The sequence below is a fragment of the Globicephala melas genome, chromosome 18 (genome assembly GCF_963455315.2).
Source record: "Globicephala melas chromosome 18, mGloMel1.2, whole genome shotgun sequence".
Lineage (NCBI taxonomy): Eukaryota > Metazoa > Chordata > Mammalia > Artiodactyla > Delphinidae > Globicephala > Globicephala melas.
The window spans coordinates 37,671,231-37,694,805 of NC_083331.1; the positions used below are offsets into that span (position 1 = coordinate 37,671,231).

General features: G+C 36.5%; 1 protein-coding gene across 13 annotated transcripts in view; it reads left to right on the plus strand.

The window, feature by feature from the left end:
* The first annotated feature begins 402 nt into the window (after positions 1-402).
* Positions 403-23,575, plus strand: part of PCDH9 (protocadherin 9) — a 976,220-nt gene continuing 953,047 nt past the window's right edge. For all 13 annotated transcript variants that reach the window (XM_060288144.1, XM_060288145.1, XM_030842539.2 and 10 more), the window contains exons 1-2: positions 403-948; positions 2,216-5,386. In XM_060288144.1, coding sequence (XP_060144127.1) covers positions 2,351-5,386 — 3,036 coding nt within the window. In that variant the 5' untranslated portion in view covers positions 403-948; positions 2,216-2,350. The remainder of the gene's footprint in view (positions 949-2,215; positions 5,387-23,575) is intronic.

Here is a 23,575-nt window from a genome sequence, read left to right on the forward strand (position 1 = left end):
TCCCGCTCCCCCTGCTCGTGCGACCGCCGGGTCTCGGCCGCTCGCTGCCCTGTGCCGTCCGGAGCAGCCGCCAGCCCCTCAGCGCCCGTGAGAGCCCCGTCCGCGGGGGCCTGGGGAGCGTCGCCTTTTCCCTCCCGGGCCGGACCCTGCTGGGCATGCTCAGTGCACCTCCTGGAACCCGGCTCTCCCGGGGCCAGGATCGGGTCTCCGGGTTTTCGCGGCTGCCGAGGGGGCGATGGGGAGGAGAGGCTGGCAGATAGTCAGCGCCTTGTTCCACGCCCAGCTGCGGCCGCCCGCACCGCAAGATACGGGCCAATCAGGGGCCGGGGGAGGGGCTTAGGCCGTCACGCCCGCCCTCTGGGTTATTGAGAGTTCTATCAAGAAATTCAGTTCAGAGAGAGAAGAGAGAGAAGGAGAGAGGGGCAAAGGAGAAGGGAGAGAGGGAGAGCGTGCCAGACAGGAAGGAGCGCCCTAGAGTCTCCGAAGCACGAAAGAGATAACCAATTAGGAATTTTCGGGCACTGTCACCCACCCCGAGAGCAGCCAGAGACTAACCATCACCCCAACTCTGACGTTTCCTACAAGAAGTTAGAGACTTAAGCAGTATTGACATCGGAGGGAAATGGTATGTTTGATGCTGTGGAAAATACCCCCGAGCTGAAGAAGTGCAACTGGATGTTGTGTGTGCGTTAAATACCAGAAGAGCTCAGACCCCGTGGGTAATAGAGACGAAATGTGGAGAGAATGACTAACGACAAATCTGTGAATTTGTTCTCTGGAGTTGCTAATTTGCCAGCCCGAAGCAACACATTTTACAAGGAGGAAACGTTTTGCTGCTTCTGATTTCTCCCCAAACTGGTGCTACCAGACGCATGGCTTTCTATATGTTGGAACAGCTCATTTCTAACTGCAGCATACCGGGAAAGGGGAAAGGTTGAGGCAACTAACGTAAGTGTAAAGTTTCGCATGCACAATTGTAAATTTTGTGTTTAGATATGTCCTCGGTGTAGACGAGGGATGTTTGTAGTTGGGTAGACTGTTGGGGCAGAGCTCACCTACTAGGCTGTATCTGCATCCCTACCTGCATCACTCTGCCGGAACTAATCGCGGGCATCAGCTACCGTGCAGCCTAATGCCGAGAAGATTAGAGCCTGGGTACTGACCAGTTCTACTCAAGTAGGTAGCTGTCTGGAGCCTTGCACCCGTTTAAATTGCAGTTAGGAGGGCATCTAAGCAGAAGGCTTTTTACCTGCGTTATTGAGTTGCAGTATTTACGTGTGGCCGATGTTACTAATACTACAACCGGAGATCGGGGTTAAGAAACTGCGTTTTTTTCCTCTCTTTTATGCTCAGTAGAAAATATTGTGCTGTTACATGGAAATGTTAGCTGCGTTTCACTTATATCTTGGCACTCTCTTCCACCTCTAGGATAAGGAATCTTATGTTATTATATATATTCTAAAAGTTTTAATGTGTTTCTTAATTCTAATGGTGATAATTTGGCAACATGGAGAAATGAGAGCAAGGTCTGGGTAAGAAACTGAAGGTCTTGGTATTGTGCTTTTAGGCAATGAGGTTATACAGTGGCCAGAGACTTGCTTCTGTCGCTGCAGCAGCATGTCCGGATGCTTGCTTCCCAGTAAAATTGTATTTAGAAGGCAGTTGAAGAACTGGGAGGAAAGAAAAAAGATAGTCTTTTTAGAAGAAAGAGATGACTCAGTGTGGCAGAGAAGAAAACGCATCACGTATGACATGTGAGAAAGCAATTAGCAGGAACCATAGCTAAGTTAGTGTTTTTCACTGGCTCCCCAAAAAACTAAGGGAGGTCGGTTAGAAGCCAGGAGGTGGGTAAGCCGGGGGGAGGGGGGTGTGAATGGGAGGAGATGGGGGGTGGGGGCGTGGTGGTGGTGGTGGAGGGGAAGAGGAGAACAAGAATGCATGTTTTGAATTAAACAGTATCCTGAAAACAGTGTGGGTGAATACAGGTAAAAATAGCAGCTGTCTTTAATTCAAAAGTAGATAATTTCATTTTCTCTGGGCAAATGCAACAAGCCTGGGATATTTAGTATTTTTATCCACAGAGTTAAGTTGCAAACAGTGGCAGAACAAACTGCCATGTTTACTAATATGCAGTGGGAAAATGTGTTGTGATATTTCGTGACTGTGTGCTTTTGTTTACTGAAGAATAATATTGTCTGTATGATTGTGTTGACAGTGGCTGTCTCCAAATAAGTCATGAGATGTAATGCATCCTCCAGCCCATGCACGCTTCCTCTTGCAATTTGTGCATCATTCCTCAGTGGAAACCTTTAAACCCTAAAACCCAGGAAAAGAAAATAAATACATTATCATGGACCTGAGGGATTTTTACCTGTTGGCTGCTCTGATTGCCTGCTTAAGGCTGGATTCTGCAATAGCTCAAGAACTTATTTACACTATTAGAGAGGAATTGCCTGAAAATGTGCCCATAGGAAACATACCAAAGGATCTGAACATTTCTCACATCAATGCTGCCACAGGGACCAGCGCTAGCCTTGTCTACAGACTGGTTTCTAAAGCTGGGGATGCCCCTTTGGTGAAAGTATCCAGTAGCACTGGCGAAATTTTCACGACCTCCAATAGAATAGACAGAGAAAAACTCTGTGCTGGAGCCTCTTATGATGAGGAGAATGAGTGTTTCTTTGAACTTGAGGTGGTGATCCTCCCCAATGATTTTTTCAGGCTGATCAAAATTAAAATAATTGTCAAGGATACCAATGATAATGCCCCCATGTTTCCATCTCCTGTCATCAATATTTCCATCCCAGAAAACACTTTGATCAACAGCCGCTTTCCAATTCCATCAGCAACAGATCCTGACACAGGCTTCAATGGTGTACAGCATTATGAATTGTTAAATGGGCAGAGTGTTTTTGGACTGGATATCGTGGAAACTCCGGAAGGAGAGAAGTGGCCACAATTGATTGTTCAGCAAAACTTGGACAGAGAACAGAAAGATACCTATGTGATGAAAATCAAAGTAGAGGATGGAGGCACTCCACAGAAATCCAGCACAGCCATACTGCAGATCACAGTAAGTGATGTAAATGACAACAGGCCAGTGTTTAAAGAGGGTCAAGTGGAGGTGCACATTCCAGAGAATGCTCCCGTAGGCACCTCTGTAATTCAGCTCCATGCCACTGATGCAGATATAGGCAGTAATGCTGAAATCCGGTACATTTTTGGTGCCCAGGTCGCCCCTGCAACCAAAAGACTCTTTGCTTTAAATAATACTACTGGGTTGATTACAGTTCAGAGGTCCTTAGATCGAGAGGAGACAGCCATTCACAAAGTGACAGTGCTGGCCAGTGATGGCAGCTCCACTCCCGCTCGAGCAACGGTTACCATCAATGTTACTGATGTAAATGATAACCCTCCCAACATAGACCTCAGGTACATTATAAGTCCCATCAATGGCACAGTGTATTTGTCTGAGAAAGATCCTGTCAATACAAAGATCGCCCTAATTACAGTTTCAGATAAGGACACAGATGTGAATGGCAAAGTGATCTGTTTTATTGAAAGAGAGGTCCCGTTTCATTTGAAGGCAGTATACGACAACCAATATTTGTTAGAGACCTCCTCTTTGTTGGACTATGAGGGCACCAAAGAATTCAGCTTTAAAATTGTTGCCTCTGATTCTGGGAAGCCCAGTTTAAATCAGACTGCTCTGGTAAGGGTTAAGCTTGAGGACGAAAATGACAACCCACCAATTTTCAACCAGCCTGTAATTGAGCTGTCAGTTTCTGAAAACAACCGACGTGGGTTGTACTTAACAACTATTAGTGCCACAGATGAAGACAGTGGGAAAAATGCAGATATTGTTTATCAGCTTGGACCGAATGCCTCCTTCTTTGATCTGGACCGAAAGACAGGAGTTTTGACAGCCTCCAGAGTCTTTGACAGAGAAGAACAAGAAAGATTCATTTTTACAGTAACTGCCAGGGACAATGGGACCCCTCCCCTCCAAAGCCAAGCGGCTGTGATAGTTACTGTTCTGGATGAGAATGACAATAGCCCCAAGTTTACTCATAATCATTTTCAATTTTTTGTGTCTGAGAATCTGCCAAAGTATAGTACCGTGGGGGTAATCACAGTGACAGATGCAGATGCTGGAGAGAATAAAGCTGTGACTCTTTCCATTTTAAATGACAATGATAATTTTGTGTTGGATCCCTATTCTGGAGTCATAAAGTCAAATGTCTCATTTGACAGAGAGCAGCAGAGTTCCTACACTTTCGATGTCAAAGCCACTGATGGGGGACAACCACCCCGTTCCTCTACTGCAAAAGTAACTATAAATGTCATGGATGTCAATGACAATAGTCCAGTTGTCATTTCGCCACCTTCTAATACTTCTTTTAAGTTGGTGCCTCTCTCAGCCATTCCTGGCTCCGTGATAGCAGAAGTTTTTGCAGTGGATATTGACACTGGGATGAATGCTGAACTTAAGTATACAATTGTGAGTGGGAACAACAAAGGCCTGTTTCGGATTGATCCAGTAACAGGTAACATAACTCTGGAAGAAAAACCAGCACCTACTGATGTGGGCTTGCACCGATTGGTGGTCAACATAAGTGACCTGGGATACCCTAAGTCTCTGCACACACTTGTGCTTGTTTTTCTTTATGTTAATGACACTGCTGGCAATGCCTCCTATATCTATGACTTGATTCGCAGGACTATGGAGACCCCATTGGACAGGAACATAGGTGATAGCAGCCAACCCTATCAAAACGAGGACTATCTCACCATCATGATTGCCATTGTCGCAGGTGCCATGGTGGTCATCGTCGTGATCTTCGTCACCGTTCTGGTGCGCTGTCGCCATGCATCAAGATTCAAAGCAGCTCAGAGGAGCAAGCAAGGTGCCGAATGGATGTCCCCCAACCAGGAGAACAAACAAAACAAGAAAAAGAAAAGGAAGAAAAGAAAGTCTCCCAAGAGCTCTCTTTTGAACTTTGTTACCATCGAAGAGTCCAAACCCGATGATGCAGTTCACGAACCCATCAATGGGACAATAAGCCTGCCGGCTGAGCTGGAAGAGCAAAGCATAGGTAGATTTGACTGGGGTCCGGCACCTCCAACCACCTTCAAGCCGAACAGCCCTGACCTGGCCAAGCACTACAAATCCGCTTCTCCACAGCCCGCTTTCCATCTTAAACCAGACACTCCGGTTTCTGTGAAAAAGCATCACGTGATTCAGGAGCTCCCGTTGGACAACACCTTTGTCGGGGGTTGTGACACCCTTTCCAAACGCTCTTCCACTAGTTCAGATCACTTCAGTGCCTCAGAGTGCAGTTCCCAAGGAGGCTTCAAGACAAAGGGCCCCTTACACACCAGACAGGTAAATGAGCACTTTTACTGGTCTATAAGTACTGCATACAAGTGCCCAGTCAACCAGTATTAACGTGCCAGTGTGTCTCTTGTTTTGGTCTAACTTTAGCTTAGTTATAAAGAGGGGAAAAAAAACTTGACCCCTTTTCTATTCCTCTGGGGCTCAGTCAAGAATTTTTAGAACAGCTTTGAAATTTCTGAGTTCTGAGAATTATTTAAACTCCCAGTTTCCTTCAAATGGCAAAAGATGAAAAGAGGAAATTATTCCAAAATGTCCCAAGATAACATTTGCTGAAGAATAAAACCTGTCCTGATAGGCCAAATTCTGCTCCTGGGGTTTCCAAATTGACTGCTTCAAGATTTTCACATTACCATTTGATCTCAAAAGTCACCTTCAAATCTCAAGTTTTAAATGATGTTTGAAGGTGTGACTATAATTATGTTACAGCTGTGGTTGCTAAAGGGGTTAATTTTTTTTTAGTCTCTAAAAAAGATAGTAGAATATTAAATGTATATCAGCTGTGAAGCACATGATTGTTGATAGATTGTGACTAAGCCATATAGGAAGTCTTCTCTTTAATTTCAGATGATTTTATTGTAATATAGTAAATTGGGGGTTGAATAGAAAGATTTGCAGATTGTCCACAATGGCCAAAGTACTCTTTCAAAAAAAAAAAAAGAAAAGAAAAGAAGAAGGAATACTTTCTCCCTAATAGAACTGGTTTATACAGAAAAGAATGAATCCATTGTAAATATTCTCTCATCTTAGTAATGCATAAGTGATCTGTCTTAACTCATTTTAAACTGTGAAATATGCCATATGAAGAGGGATTAAGAGGCTGAGAAACTCATATTTCAACCAAATCCAGAATTAGTTTTTCTTAGGTCTAATAATTCCTTGTTAATAAAGATTTAAATGCAGCGCTGTCTAATTTATTTCACTGGTGCTTGTCTGTTGCCATGAAATTTGAGTGTCAATAATAGCCTGTAGATGGCACTAGGGTATCATGTCCCTTGTGCTGGCCAGCTGCCAATCCCACAGTAGCAAGGAAAGGGAGAGGGAAAGATCAAGCTGGTACTATGGCCAAAGATACCTTTTATTTAATGATAGTTGCTCTGGAGCAACTAGCATGTCAGTTCATTTGCTTGCTCTTTTGTGATCAGCTTTCACACACCAACTTTCTAGGATTTTGTAATCCAAGTTCTTTGTTGGTATTGAGTCCACCTATGGTGATGACCCATCTGAATTTGTTAAAAATAAGGAACATACAGATTTTAGAGAATCAAGTAAAGCAAGATAAATTTTCAGGATAGTATTGACAGTCATTGCTTAGTATTTGAAAAGTCAAGAGTTTTTCTTTTTTTCCTGTGGTGGTGGGACTGGTGAGAATGGTCTATTGAAACTCTGTCTCTCACCATCCAATGTTTGTTGCTCTGCAGTGACTTTAAGGTTTCATGGTAGTAAGATATTTATTAAAATCATTTTGGCAGTGAATCACAGAGATTCGTTCAGAACATTAAGTATAACGCCTACGATTTTACAACTAAAATCTACATTTCTTAAAAGATTAAATATCTACAGCATTTAGAAAGTACAAGAGCTTGAATGCACAGGATGAAAGGAATTAAAATAAGTCAGTTTGGAGGTTCTAGAGGAGAATACGGAAGTTACTGGATATACATAGAGTTTGGAATGAGTTATTTTCATGTTAACTTCATGAGCTTTTTAAAAGAGGTTTGATGTTTTAAAGTTAAGAAAATATCTGAGTTTAGTAGAGGTTTATAAATGTTGGTAAATAGTTAATCATGATGATAAAAGTAACTTTTGAAACTAAGTGGATTTAAATATAAAGTTGCTATTTTAATGAAAAGAAAACATGGCTTTTTATTATTTGCTTTTAATGGGAAAGTCACTCAAAATACTGATGATATTTTATGATTTGCATAATATCTTGAAAAATATAACACGATTTAAAACTTTTCATATAAAATCTGAAATTTGTTTTCCGAAGAAACATGCTGATATTATTCCCACGTCATCATCTTTCTTTTCATATTATGTGTGGTAGGTATTATGAGCATTGATGTACAGACACACTTTTTCTGACTTCTTCCCCAAAGTTGAATCTATATATAGTACAGTGACATAAACGTTAAGTGCATTTCAGCAAAGTATGGGAAAGATCTTTTGTCGAGGCTTAGTCAGTCATAGGAAATTTGTTTGTATGATGTAATCTTTGAAATAAGATGCTGAGTAATTCTCTAACTGGAACTAAAGTGCATTTTAGACATTCCTTGAGACCATGTGTTACTATGCTGTTCTCCTTGTAGGCATTTCAATGTTCAAATGTAGCTATAATTCACTATTATGGTAAAGAGCTACTGAAATGGCTTTTCTTATTTACACCTTTTAGAAGTTTTCATGCTGAGAAAGAAAAATTGCAGTGTTGTAGAAAAGGAATACTTCTGGAAGTAAGGACAGGTGATGGTGATAGAAATGTGTACAATTTTACTATGAAAGAGGCATATTTTCTATGAATGAAGAACACACATATATATATACTATCCTTTAAATTATTTTTTCACTGAACTATATGGCTGTTATTAAAGATGTCCTAGTTAAGCTAAAAAGTAAAAATTCTTTTTTTTAGCTCCTTCACTTCAACTAGTGGCTTCACATAAATACAAAATGTGCTCCTGAAGCAACACAATTTTGAAAAAGTGGGGCTTATTACAACAAAAGCTTTCAAAGGAATTTATAAACTAAGGTATAATCTGTGAAGATTTTTAGTTGAGTGGGCAAAGATTGCTGTTAACAGAAACACATTTTCACTTTATGGTGCTAGTTGAAGTGAGTAAAATGCAAGATTCTTGAGCAAAGGGTTAACAAACTTAAATATCATGAGTTTGTATTGTCTGTACACTGAAAACATAATGTCTGACATTTACACCATGAGTTTGGTTATAGTGCATTGATTCTTATTTTGTCTGACTTTTTTCCCCCTGCTGTTTCCCCTCATGTGTTATAAAACACTCATAAACCACGTTCCTCAACCACTCTACTTTACTAAACTTTCATTTTCCTTGAATATAACAAATCTGTCACTGAATCTTCCACAAATTATTTTTTATGAATTTTTGGAAGTATCCTTAATATTCACAGATTGAATGAAATGTCCCTTTTTTAAAGAGCTAAATTATATCTTGATATTTTTTCATAAATAAACAAAGTTCACTGTTATAAGGTTGAGAAGATGACAACATTATCATTTCCAGTAGGGCTTTAAATGACAAAGCTCATTGGCATATTTTCTCTAAAAGGAAAATATCTCCTTAATAAGTATGATTTTTAAAATATAATATTAAGTTTTCAAATTTTAAGGTGTCTCAGAAGCATTTGGAATGTTTCTTAAATCATGAGTTGTTGGTCCCTAATCCCAGAGGTTAGGTTCAGTATCACTAGGGTCAAGCCTGAAAATTTGCATTGCTGACAAGATCCTAGGTGATACCGATGCTGCCAATCCAGGGACCACACTTTGAGACCCACTGCCTCAGCATATTGGGACGAGAAATGTCAGCCCCTTTCCCTTTCAGATTATCATTTCCAGAGGACCTGTTTTTGCATACTCCAACTCTCAGCTCTTATTGAAAGCAGTTTTATTGTAGCTGGAGGCTTTACAGTTAGCTGTTTATTGCTGTTTCCCAACCTGGTTGACAGCATTTGGGGAATTAATTTTCTTGGCCCCATTGTGCTTTTTGCAGGGGTATAAATGAAAATGTTAAAGAATTTAAAAAGTGACCTATTTACACTTGACAACTTCTTATGGTAATAAAACAATTTGTAATAGTTGTACTGTGAGTTTGGTTCGGGGTAAACAGTTACGTTTAATTTTCTAAATGAAATGCTTATTTTAGAGCTTAAACATCCTTACTTTAACTTTTCACAATCTAGAGTATTTGCTCATATATACATTTGTGTATATATTGAAGAAATTATATATTGAAAATGTGTTTGCATGCCATACTCAAGTGTATACATATACTTTAACAGCATAAAGGGAATTACTTTATTCCCAATCATTCAGAGATACTATATTACTTTTATGATTACTTCTCATTTTTGAGACTCCCACTGCAGCTGTTACTGAAATGCTGTTATGTCATGCAAAATGCACAAGATAGTCATAGAATTTCTATTTAGAATAGTAAGAAAGAAAAATGAAATTGAAAGTGAAGGGAGCAAATGTTAACTAATGTGAAGCTAGCAAAAACTTTAAGATATTTTAAACTGTTAAATTTTGCAGTATACTGTGAGGGATGAACATAGGTGGCATATGGAAAAAAATTGCTCCTCAAGATGCAAATTATATTTAAAATGTTATCAGTTGTGATTTTTGTTTCTACTCCTTTGCTAAGTGATCTATGTCATGAAATTAGTAGATACCCAGACCCCTTGGATATTCATTCAGGAATTTGAAATGAGCGTGGGCCATCCATTCAGCCTGGCTACCTTTCCTCTTGGTTTTGTGAGACAAATATTTTATATATTTTTTCAGTTTGATACACCTAAGGTATAAAATTGAAGTTACATTTTAGCCTTTGTTGCTAATAACATTAAGGAGAATAAAAGTAAAAAGTTACCACTGTATTGGGCATGGACATGTCTACTGATTACTGAACATTTGTTAACATAGAGAAAATAATTTCAGTAGTTAAACTATTCTATTATCTTATTTTTTTTTAATTTTGTTGCAATGAATTCTATATATATGCAACACCATAAACTGATGTTCCCTTAGCTTCAGATTAGTCATCCTTATGTTGTCACAGAACAGGCTTTGGCATCATTAAAATTACCTTGTAAATATTGTACTTATACTAATGTGTTATATTCTTATGGTATATCCATAGTCTTGTTAGTTAAATATTTCAAGCTAAAATTTATCTTCTCATAATAGTACAAATTAAAATATAATACATGAAATAGTAAAACAGAATTTGGACTTAATACAAAAGCTCAGATCTAAAATCAGATTTCCTCATAACCAGTTTTGAATTATTTGACTCTTAAAGTTTCATTTTCTTATTGACATATAGGAGATGTATGTAAGTTACACCCAAAATATTAGAAATGACATCTTCATGAATTATTTTTCACATTACATTATTTTACATGACAGTACTGAGATAGGAAAATAAAACCTTTAAATTATCTTCTTATAAGCTCTGTTTTCACAATTATTTTTAATATGTTATTTAGATTGTTCGATTTCTAAATTTTGTGGGTTGGGAGTGGGGTAATGCAGAAATCCACCAAATGGGAAAAGCTATAGTGCTTGTGTTGGTCCAGCAGTACCAGATTGAGTGTTTGCAGAATTTGAGACCATGTCAACTGCATGGCTCATCTTTAGTACTTTCTCAGTTTGATTTTGTCAGAGTTGAGCTCTTAGCTTGCATGCAGTTAAAACAGGCAAAAAGACAACTGTGGATTGTTTACCACTTTCACTTAAAATCCTTGCAGTAAGTTTTCTCTGAATTTAGTCTGGTGTTTTCTTGAAGGGGACCCTCTGTTGAAACTATAAATTTGTCTCGGTAATATTAACACATCAGTTAATATCATATATTTCATGTAGTTGGAAACTAAGCAAGAATTGTTCTATGTGTATTTTTAAGTTTTTGCTTTCCTGACAGCTGATTTTATGTTTAATATATTTCTCAGAATTTATTACATACCAGAGCCCTAAAATTTATATCAAGTTTGTTGAAATATGACACTAATCACAGACCAGGTATTCGTGAAAATTCAAGAATGCAAGTCAACAAGGGACTCGCTTTAAAGTTGTAAGTATCTAGAGGCATAGGAGTCATGTTCAATAAGTAATAATGCTAATGTGTTATGGCCTTTTTAAAGGTTAGCTCCCCTAAAATTTATATCGGATCACAAAAGCAAATCCAAATGTAGAAATATGACGTCTCAATTACAAAAAGAAATATACTTCACTGTTTAAGATTTCATGAGTTATTTCAGATAGCTGTTAAATCTGTCCAACATTTCATTGGAAAGGAACACATGCTTTTTGCCTTTGTTTGATACAAACCTATTGGGCTGTCAGCCATCAGAAATATAGAACAAGAAAGATATATTACCATGATTGACATTTTGGTTTTGATTTGTATTCTTTTTTTCCCTAAGTCAAGATTCATTAAAATGTGAAGTTCATAAATAAGTTCTACCCATTCCTTAACAGTAAAGAATGATGGCAGGAATAAACTGGGAAAACAACCCATACGTAATCTCTCTCACTCATATTGTTGTCCTATAGGCAGTTTGTTGCCTATAGAAAAGAATAGTGGCAGAATTGGAATTTTCTGAGCCATAATATATAACTTTAAAGCATTCAGAACTTGAAGTCATTCATTAAGGATTTGTTTTTACATACTTATCCATTATTTAAATGGCATGTGAAAATATTTCCCCCCTATCTTTATTGGTTTGATTGATTACAGTGCTATACACACACATCACATTTAAAATGATGGACTTGGGACCACCTGTATAGCTGGGAGTGGTGAAGATACATGCACAGGCAAGATCTGTGAAGCACATTTGATTGATTCTTTCTAGTCATTTTACACTAATTATCCCGGAATTCCTTGAGAAAATATATGAAATTAACTTATCTGTTATTGAAAGGAGTATACTATAGCCTCACCACTCATTAATTTATGTAGATGTTGGGGGCTTCCCTGGTGGTGCAGTGATTAAGAATCCGCCTGCCAATGCAGGGGACACGGATTTGAGCCCTGGTCCAGGAGGATCCCACATGCCGTGGAGCAACCAGGTCTGTGTGCCACAGCTGCTGAGCCTGCGCTCTAGAGCCCGCACGCCTAGATCCCGTGCTCTAGAGCCCACACGCCTAGAGCCCGTGCTCTAGAGCCCGCACGCCTAGAGCCCGTGCTCTAGAGCCCGCACGCCTAGAGCCCGTGCTCCGCAACAGGAGAAGCCACTGCAATGAGAAGCCCGTGCACCGCAGCAAAGAGTAGCCCCCGCTCGCCTCAACTAGAGAAAAGCCCGGGTGCAGCAACGAAGACCCAGTGTAGCCAAAAATAAAATAAATATTAAAAAAAAAAAACACCATTCACTTTACAGCAGTACACCATATATACTCAATAAATATTTGTTAATAAAAAAATATGTAGATGTTTAATTATGTAGGCTGCAGGAAGGAATGGAAATTTGTTCAGTTTTACCATGTTTGTATAATATCTTGTATTTTAACATTCTTCCTTAGTTTGTCTTTCTATCTGACCATCTCTACATTTTGGTATTATGCAGCTTTGTTAATATCCAGTCTCTGGCCTTTTTCAGTCTGTTAGCAGTTAAGAAATACTCTAATCCCTTCCAGGATATTGAGAAACTAATGGATTGCAGAGTATTTGGGTCTTTAAGCTTCAATTGTAAATGGTATGAAGAATTGTCATTGAGCTGATATTTGCATATATCTCTTCCAGTGCTAGTTATTTTGCCTCCTTTTTTTCCTCCTAATCTTCAGCTTTCATTCTAAGAATATCTATTTTAGTCGGAAATAAGCATGCCAGTGATAGAAATTTGGGATTCACTTCCAAATGAATGCCATCACAGACAGGGAAGTTCTGGCACATTTTGCATACATCGGTATGAACACAGTGAACCCTTCATAAGCTCTTAGATTGCAGGAAATCAGTGCTGAAAATTAAATGGAGTTTTAAAGATTTGCAAAGTAGAGAGCTTTGTATAATGCTGGTATTGCCGGTGCCTATTAAATATGAAGTAAAGGCTTTGTAATACAACTAGCTAACAAATTCCCTTCCACATTAGAGTGATTTATACCTTAGGGAATTAGTCTTGCCTATTTTTTCCAAATGCAGAAATATTGGATGTGTCTGAAAGAATAAAATCTCAAATACATGCCTTAGAATGAACAGATTTGCTCTTGGATAATTCTAATTATTCAAGATAGATGTTGCAGGCACTCTCATACTTACTCGTGGTACCTCTGTCCATGGTGTGGCCTTCACCTCTCCTAGAAGAATCTCCCAATTGTGTGTATATACTCTCCTCTAAACATAAATCAGATTATAACCCTAGGTATCTATAAAACTGTAGCATTACCATAATGAAGAGGGCTGGCTACTAAGTGAGTGCTTTGATCCTCAAAGGAATTGCTATTGAGTCATTTCTCAAACTGTATTTTTAGAATTCACCTTTCTCCATTTGTAAACAGTATGTATTTGGAGCACAGCAACTCATTCCAGACATACATGGGTTTCAATATATTTACTTTCATGACAGGGTTCAGTAAAATACCTCACAGTTCTTCAATGCTTAATGTCTTTGACAGGACAGGTCCTGTTAGATATAAAATCAGTGGAAATAGCCATGCCTATTTTTTAAAGATTTTACAAATCCTATATTTTTGCCTACTAGAAAACATATATATAATCCAGGTGCAGACCACAGTAGGTACTATGGACTTGTTGAGAATCATCACAGATGATTGATTTTGAAAACGAAACAGTTTTTGTGCAAGACAATAGCAACTGCAATTCAGTAAATGAGGATTTTTTCCTCATTAAATAAACCTCAAGAAGGAGAAGCATGGAAACACAGGATATATATAATGAAGATGTATCTTTTATAGGAAGACAGTGTCTTCTGCTGACTGGAGTTCCCTTGTAGATCTTTTCTTGAGGAAAAAAAGTGCTGGTGCTTTTTTTGGATTTGGAGGTTGCAACCAACCTGTGCCTCCATGTGATAGCAGCTGCATGCTGAGGACTTTCAAATACACAGCTGCATAGGATTCTCAGGAAAGTTCTTGTAGGGGGTGCAAGTGACAAATGGAGACAAAATGGAGTGAGTTCTGAGTTGTGAGTTGATGCCCGCCTGTGTCATATATTCATGCCATTGAACCGATTTTCACATTGGAAGCCTGGAATCACAGTAGCCTTCCTTGTTTGTCAGCTGTGAACACACCTGGACTGGCAGGTTTTCTTTGCTTCATTTCTTGTCATTCTTTAGGTGGACTTTGTTCACTTATGTTACCTCATATACATCCGCTTTCTTAATTTCTAGATATATTTTTAAATGACAATGACACCAACTTATTTCTGTGTATCTTCCCTCCAAAAAAAAGAAATCAAACAGAAATATTTTGCTCTAGAACATCCATAAAGGGTCAAATAAAACATCCACAATGTGTCCATTCTTCCTAGAAACAGAAAATCTCTATTTATGTTTTTCCTTTGCAATTTTCAAAATTGTTTTTTTTATACTGATAACATTTGCAAAGTTAAGAAATCATAATAAATTTAGCTGTATAGATTAATAATGTTTCAATGCATTCAAATTTCCAATATAAAAAAAGATGTCAGAATTTTTATGAAAATACTTTTTTTTGCTACACACTGAAGTGAGTATCAAAATTACATTAAACCATAATAAAAACAGATAAAGTCTTCAGGATATTTTAGTTTGACATGAACTCATTTTCATTCACGGTCTTGACCCCAAAATCTGCCAAGCAGTGATGGCAAACTATGCTGAATTCACTGATTGATTTTTAAACATGGTAATAATTAAGAAGGATCATTTTGACACCTAAAGTCTCTGTTTTAGACAATTAAATTCTGCTTTAGCTAAGGGTTATTGACTTCTGGATGATACTGGGAGCAGCACTCCTCAGGGTTTAAACTATTCCTACAGGACCATCTGTTATTGGCGGGGCTGAGTAGCCTCTCCAGCCATGCAGTGTCAACCCCAGGTGTATATTCAGGATCATTCAAAACACAACCCGGGTTCCTCATGATCTTTCAGTCTCAAATGACAACTAAGTTAATAAAATACTGGTATATCATAACTTAAAGCTTAATAATTAAGGAGAATATAAGAAAGTCCCTCGAAGTAGAGACAATGTCTTACTTACCTTTGTATTTCTAAGACTAAACTTACAACAGCTCCTAAAAGAGTGAACTTCGTAGTCATTCAGTAAATGTTTACCCAATGAGAGTGATCAGCTGATATTGGAATCATGCCTTATATATGCATATTTCCATTGATAATCTCTATAACAACTACAGAAAGAAGACATTACCATTCTTATTAAACTTATATAGAGACTGAGAGACAGAAAATGTGTTTTTTTCAAGTCACATGGCTAAAGCATTTATTTCCAGTTTAGAACCTTACCTCTGCACTGGTATTTCTTCCTCATATGTGCCTACTTTTACTTGAAAAACACTATTTTTAGGCCAGATATAAGTTTGAAACATTTTCTTCATTAGGGACATTATGCAATTCATTGCACCCAAAATTGTTCTTCCTGCAATACCTCCCAGTAAACTAACTCTAGACCATAAGATTAAACTGTGGTAAGCATATGACGACGAGACCTAAACAAATAAAGTATATATGGGGAGAGTTCTGATTGTCTGGTTTCAGCTACTGTCCCTATTTTCTTCTGCAACAGCTGGGACTTGATGACAAACTCTCTAGTTAGGTTTAAGGGTTTTTTTGGGTTTTGGGGTTTTTTTTTGGTGGCTGACGAGTCCCCATAGTCTCTAATCTAAGAAATTTTGATCTCCCTAGACACCTCCATTCATATTTCTGGAGGTCCAGTGAAGACCAACTAACCTAACCTCATCCTATAGATGAGCAAGTGTAAGCATTCTTAGACTCTGCATTTTGACATTTTGATTTTTGTAAACAGTGAAATATAATTAACACCTTTATATGCTTTATCAGTGTCTTGACTCACTAGTGATTTCTGCATTTGTATGAGAGAGAGAGAGAGAGAGAGAAGCAGAGGGTTAAAAAACCGCTGATTCTAATGTACATGAGCACACTCTCATATCACTTAATTAGAGATATCTGTGGTTTCCGTTTTCTCCCTCACTTCTTCCACACCACTGTGTCTGCCCATCATAATATCTTTATTCATGTTAGGCTATAATAAGAAGGGAAAGAATGAACATAAACAGGATCAGATTTCTTTTCTTCGAAAATTCCTCATCCAAAATTTTTATTTAAACCTTTGATTACTTAGATAATTGAGTGATTACTTCTAAACAATAATCAATAGATTCACTTTGATATCTGCTTAATAGAGACAGTGTGTTCTGGAGGAGAAAAAAAAGTCATCATTAAAGTTCACTTAATAGACTTTTGAGCCATCCAGACGACACCATAGAATCACATATGAATCCTATAAAAAGCAGCAAAATAATAATTGAATAGAAAGTGGTGTCTAGCTACTATATTAATTTTAGAAAGATAAATTTAGTGTCTAATAGAATTTACAGAATAGTTTCTCAAGACTCAAAATGGACCTTTGAGAATATTTGGCCTATTTAATTCCTTTTCCACATGAAGAAAACTGAGATTACTACAAAAAGTAGTTTGATATTTGAAGTAAAAAAAAAAAAAAAATGACTTGGAGAACTGCTATTTTAAAAACTGTGTCACATTAGGATATATCATTTGTACCATTTCTTGCTTTCCTAGCCTGTAAAATGGATGTAATCAGGCCTAATACATAAGGTTGTTATTAAATTGTGTGCATACATGGGTGCATGTAGATTTCTGGCCCATGGTAGGCAGACACTCCAAAAACCTACCTATTTTTCGCCTATTTTTTCCAAGGATACCAACTTACCACTGACAGAGGTGCCCAATTTCATTTAATACATGTTCTCTAAGTTTTGTTTTTGGTGGTTTTCTTGAATTTAAGTTTTGTATCTTTTTTTAAAATTTTATTTTATTGACGTATAGTTGATTTACAATGTTGTGTTAGTTTCTGGTATACAGCAAAATGATTCAGTTATACATATATATAATGCAAACTATCTTTTTAAAAAGCAAGTTATCTCTGTTAATCTGTTTTAGGTTTAAAACACTGTTTTTGAGTTATCTAGGATTTATGAAAAGTTGATCTTTGTAACAGCATCAGAGAACAGCAGATAGGATGTTATATTTTCTTTTGATCTCAGTCCCTATTGTTTCATATTTGTATAATTGCTTCATCTTTCATTTTGTGTATTTCACCATTTTCATTTGCATGTTGTGTTTTAAAATTATCTTGCTTCTTTTAGTTTTTGTTATTAATTTACTTCCCCATGGACTACCCATAGGAACTCCACCCATCTGGGGATTTTCACCTTATACATCACTCTATTACAAAACAACATACAAGAGAGGGAATCTGTTTCACAGTCAGTACTTAACACAGCTGGAGCCATTTGAAACCTGCTGGGTTTTGCTTCCAATTATTCCATAGACTAGAAAGCATCCCTGTTGAAGTAATGGCATACATGGTATAATCATACTAGTTAAAATGCCTTGGAGTACATGGATCATTTTTCTGGGATTCATCAAATTTATGCCAGAAGCACAATAATTTTTTTTTTTTTTTACTATTTCTCTGAGTCTAAATTAATATATGTTCATTTATAAGTAAGATTTTTAAAATATTTATTTATTTATTTATTTTTGGCTGCGTTGGGTCTTCATTGGTGCACACTGGCTTTCTCTAGTTGCCGCGAGCAGGGGCTACTTTTCGTTGCAGTACACAGGCTTCTCATTACGGTGGCTTCTCTTTGTTGCGGAGCATGGGCTCTAGGTTCCGTGCTGTTTGCTGGGGAACACGGGCTCTAGGCGCGTGGGCTTCAGTAGTTGTGGCACGCGGGCTTCAGTAGTTGTGGCTTGCAGGCTCCAGAGTGCAGGCTCAGTAGTTGTGGTGCACGGGCTTAGTTGCTCTGCAGCATGTGGGATCCTCCCAGACCAGGGCTCAAACTCATGTCACTTGCATTGACAGGCGGATTCTTAACCACTATGCCACCAGGGAAGTCCCTATAAGTAAGATTTTAATGTCTTAATATGCAAGTTTATAATGTTTGAGTATGTATGTGACACTATAACATAAATGAGACCAACAAATAAAAATATTACACAAATGATAGTACCTGAAAAAATATTTTTTCTTAATATCCTGAGGCCAAAATCATTGCTTTATGTTGGAATTGGTGAAATCATCAAGATAAAGTTAATGATTTGGATTTGGAGCAGAATGTAGTGGGGATTTGTTATTCATTTAGTTAATTTTATCAACTAAATAGAAAGTAGATACAGTCAAATTTCAATTGGCCTTGCTGTGACTTCGATCGTAAAAATTAAATTTTTAAGTTCTTGTTGACCTTTACGACCCTCTCAGTGCTGTTTGATTGTTTTTGGACCAGTCTTTTGTTTTAGTTATAGACAGTGCCTCAATAGGTAGAAAGGACTTTAAAACAAAACAAGCTATGATAAGAAAACTCACTCTTTGTGCTTGGAAAAATTTAATCTAACAGAGAATGCATGGCAAAGTGGCATGATTTCCTTTAAACCACTGCCTGTTTTATGCTAAGATGAGATGTCCATCATACAGTATTGGGGTACAGAGCAGAGTGGGGACATAGGATGGATGTTACCTTGGGTATCAGACATCATGGAGTTGTAAGAATTATAGCATGGCATATAGGCAGTGTTTAATAAATTCTAGTTAATCCCACCACAAGGGCAAAAGGAGATAATCAGGCAAAATGAGGGTGTTAGACACATTCTAAATGGCAAGAATCAGGCTTTAGGTATTTGGGTTCATAGTTGTATTTGAGATATTTAGCGTTCTCATGGCATCAAGTGTATATACGTGTTTACTACATATATATAGCTAAATTTAAATTCAGATGACCACCATTTTATGTTGTCCCTATCAATGATCTATTCTGTTAACTCTTAGAATGGAGAGGTGAATGTGTATCCCAGGAATTTTATGTAAATTCCAGTTCAGATAATGACTAGTTACTTTATTCTATGAGGAGAATTATATTTCTTGCACCATTCACATCTTTCTTTATGTGATCAGGGCTCACTTGATTTTCTCATTTAGCAATGCAAAAGAGTTTTTCTGCCTGCTCAGCACTTATCTTATTCAGGCATAAACCTGACAACTAGACAATATCCAGCCTTATCACTAGAACACTGAACTATATTATATTTTCCTTAATGGATACTAACACTTATTCCAGAATTATATATTATAGTTTTAAAATGTGTATTCTATTTAAATTCTGCCTTATAGAACTATGAAACTTTTCTGCGCCAAAGAACTGTGATGTGATCCACTGATATAAACGCAAATTAATCTCTTTCATTAATTCTGTTATTCAACAGACATCTATTGAGTAATAGCTGTGATCTAGGAACAGTGTTAGACAATGGGATTTTTTTTTTTTAATGAATAAGACATTGTCTTTGCTTTAAAAGATTCCAGTGGTTTTAAACACAATACATTTTTTCCCTTGGAATTCCCTTATTTAAGAAAAAAATATATGAGTTCTCTCTCTCAGTTTTAAATTGATGTCATCATTTCCCTGAAATATATTTTTTAAAGTCTTTTTTTTTTTAACTAGTGCTGGAGACTTGATCTTTCAGTAGGGCAATAAAATTCTAAGATCTATTACTTTAATTAGAAGCATGCCAAGTTTAAATTTATCCTTCGGTTAATTTAGAGGGAAATACACTTTTCATCCTTAAAATCACACTTCTTCTACAGGCAAAGGTGTTAATAAAATATGGTTGCAAGTAAAACTTCATTTTTGTAACTATATAAGATTAGCATATTTGCTATATTAAAAAATCACTTTAAAAACATGGCACACATTGATAATGTTGAATAATAACTCGAGTTAAAAAGGACAGTGTTCTCTAAAAATGGAGTTTCATAGGGATCCATTTTGAAAGGGATATTTTGAGTCATGATATTCTGCAAAAGAATGTTCAGCCTTAGCCCTCAAAAAGACATAAGCCTAACATAGACATGGAACATAGATGTTAAACTCTAGCTAGAATAAATGTTTGGTTTAATTGGCTTTTACCTCCAGATGGTTCTGAATTGGACAAGTCCATTTTCTTATGAATATTTATCACAATATTTAAAAGAATGGATGCAATGACATAAATTTGAAAATAGAGACCTTTGTTATATAAACATTTTTCTTAAATTAAGAAACATTCATATCCTGAAATTTTGGTTTTCTTTAATCATAGAAGAAAATGTCATAATTGAACTTTACGTTTCAGGCAAGACAGTATTGTTATTTTTAACTTAATCATTTCTAAAGCACTAATTTACATATGGGTGAATGTTTATATGAGCAGGTTGTTTCAAAGTTTCAACATAATATTCGAGAAAAAAATCTTTGTTTTTGCACTTTTTTGCACATTTTTGTGCAAATGTATTTTTAAGAAAAAATCTTACTGCCAGAAAATGTACTATTTTAATTGTAGATAGGCTTCAGTGATAACCATCAAGCTGGTGCCTAACTCCAAAAAGATCTTTCCAACTGTTCTGTGGATATTTAGGCAACTGTCTCCAAGTAATTACTGTAATATACATGAACTACAAAATTGAAACCTGGTAAAATATATAGACCTCAGGAATAAGGTGTGTAATAGCTCTTGTTAATTAAGTTTATTGATTAAAACATAAACATTTTTTGGAAATTATAAATGTATTATATGACCAGTCATGAAAAAAAATGTAATTCACTTTTCAATAATGTGAAAATATGGATAATTTGGAAAGCTAATTTAGAACCAAACAACAGGATAGATTACGCTTAGTAACACAGATACATTTAAATAAAGGATGGTGTGGAAATCACATGAGGATTACCCTGTCTGTTTTAACTAACTTCTACATAAAATCAGAAATGTGGCAGTCTCACCATCACTCACAATGACAATGACATTTAACTTGGTGTTATTATGTAGTTTTAATTCCTTGCTTATTATGATTTTTATAAGTAACTATGCGTTGCTTTACCAAAGAAAATAAACCACTGGTGGTTAATTTAAATAAATACTTAGATTTTCCTATTTTCAAAACTTTGATACACATTATTTTCTAATTTTTGGCAACAATAATATCTATTCTAAACCAGTTATACTTTGCTAAAATTTCACTTAGCATCTTGAGAATTCAATTTTCTCATCTGAAAAATAGATCATTGGATTCAGTCATTTTAAAATTTCTATTATTAAAATTTAAACTACAGCTTTTGTTAATTACTTAGGGAAGCATCACTCTTTGGCAGGTTTCCTCTTACCACCCAACATGTGTCTGGCCTTCTTTCTATCATCAGTTGATGTATGTTCAAACGGTGCAAATCAATGTTAACATTGGCTCAAGAAAAACAATTACAAAGTAAATCATATGGTTCAGTCTCTCCTGACGATGAACGATTTGCAGTATTCTCATTGTTTGCAAGATGTATGTTATCACTCTCTTGCATTAGTATTGATAACAGACTGTTGCCATTATCTTCTTTGAGGTCTCTGCCTAATTAATTTTCTCCTTCTGAACTAGAAATTTAACATTTTCCTCCTAAATCAGAAATCACAAAACAGATGAACTTTAAAATCTCAAGATTATTAGTGCTTAGAGTTTGATTAGAAAACTGTCTATTTAAAATAGTATGTAGCTACCATATTTTTATCAGTAACATTAATTATGTTTGATTTTTTCTGTAGTAAGACATTAAGATGAATTTAGTATTTCAACTTTTGTGAATATTGGAGAATTATATATAGTTTGGGGATAATGTGTAAATACAATTATTTTGAAGTCAGACACTGGTAATTTTGATTAATGGTATCATTTGTTCTTAGGATAAGTTTTAGAAAAGCTAATTAAATCGAATAACACTCAACGATTTTATTGGTAACCTGTTCATTCAAAGACAAAATAGAGTTAAGTTGAAGAAAAATGTAAATAATTATAACTGTCCATCTGAAGGAAAATCAAGTTTGGGAATAAAAGGATTGAATTTCAAATTAGCTGAAGTAGCCCCCAAATATGCCACCTGAATGTCAAATGACAAGTGGTATTTGCTTAGAGGAATATGAACTAGAACTATGTATTGCCATAGCACAGCCTACCACATTTTCTCCAGAACACTGCAGAAACGGCCCTACAAGGATGATTCTGAAACTTGGAGAGAAGCCTAGGAGTACTTGCTCCCATAATATCTCAATGATTTCTGGACCTCAAAATTTGCTTGCATTTATCACTATTTACTTCATTACACTCTTTCATCTTATCAAAAACTTTAGGAAAACTCAATTCTATCCGTGTTTTTGGTAGAAGTATTACAAAAAGACTGCTTTATGCTGTAGGTGGATGAGTTTAGAAGTTACTTTGCAAGTTTGGGAAGTTGATATAGATGGAGGAGGTATATTTGCAGAGATGCCACATGTTGGCCACAAGACATTCTTTTTTTCATTTTAAGCAACTTCATCCAATGCTCACATCCTGAGTATACAGCAACAAAGATGCCTTCCTTAACCGTATGAGTATATGGACATGATCTGTTTTCTAGGTATTTATTCCCTGGATGTAAGGTCATATGTAGGTTATTTAAAAAATCGCAAGACTATTTAATGTCACAATGCAGGTGACAGCAAATTATAAAGAATGTATAAGTAATATAAAAGAAATAGATGAATGTCAAATGAATACCGTATGATTTTTGCATAAGAGGCATTTTAGCTATTTTGGGCAGTAATTGGTGGAATGAGATGTAAGCAATCTCTGACAAAGTGAGAAACTGGACAGGCCAAGGCTTAAAATCTCTTGAGTTTATGGAGCTTTGTCAGAGTCAGCCATTCTGTGGACAATACAGTGAATCACAGCTATATGATTAATCAAATCAGTTCTCTATTGTAAAAGGACAAAGAGATGATGCCCACTGGCATCTGATTTGGAATTGGTTGCTTGTAGATTAATGAACTTGTGCAGACTGTGCCTTCCAATGTTTTGCCTGGAAGAGAAATAAATTTGTTAGGAATTTAGACAAAAGCAACATTAGAAAACCATAACAGAGTTAGAGTAGCCTATATAGGGGAAAAGCTAACATTAAAAAGAATAAATTCATTAATCTTAATGAATTGTGATTGAAACTAACTATTGAGTAACAGGATTAGTCATTATCACTAAAAAATGTAAAACATGCTTTTAAACGTTTATAAAAGTCACTGGCCAAAAAAAACCCCACACTAATTTCAGCTAAATAGCAAACAATTTCATGGGAGAAGTGGAAGATATTTGGGAATCTGTAAAGAGAAGAT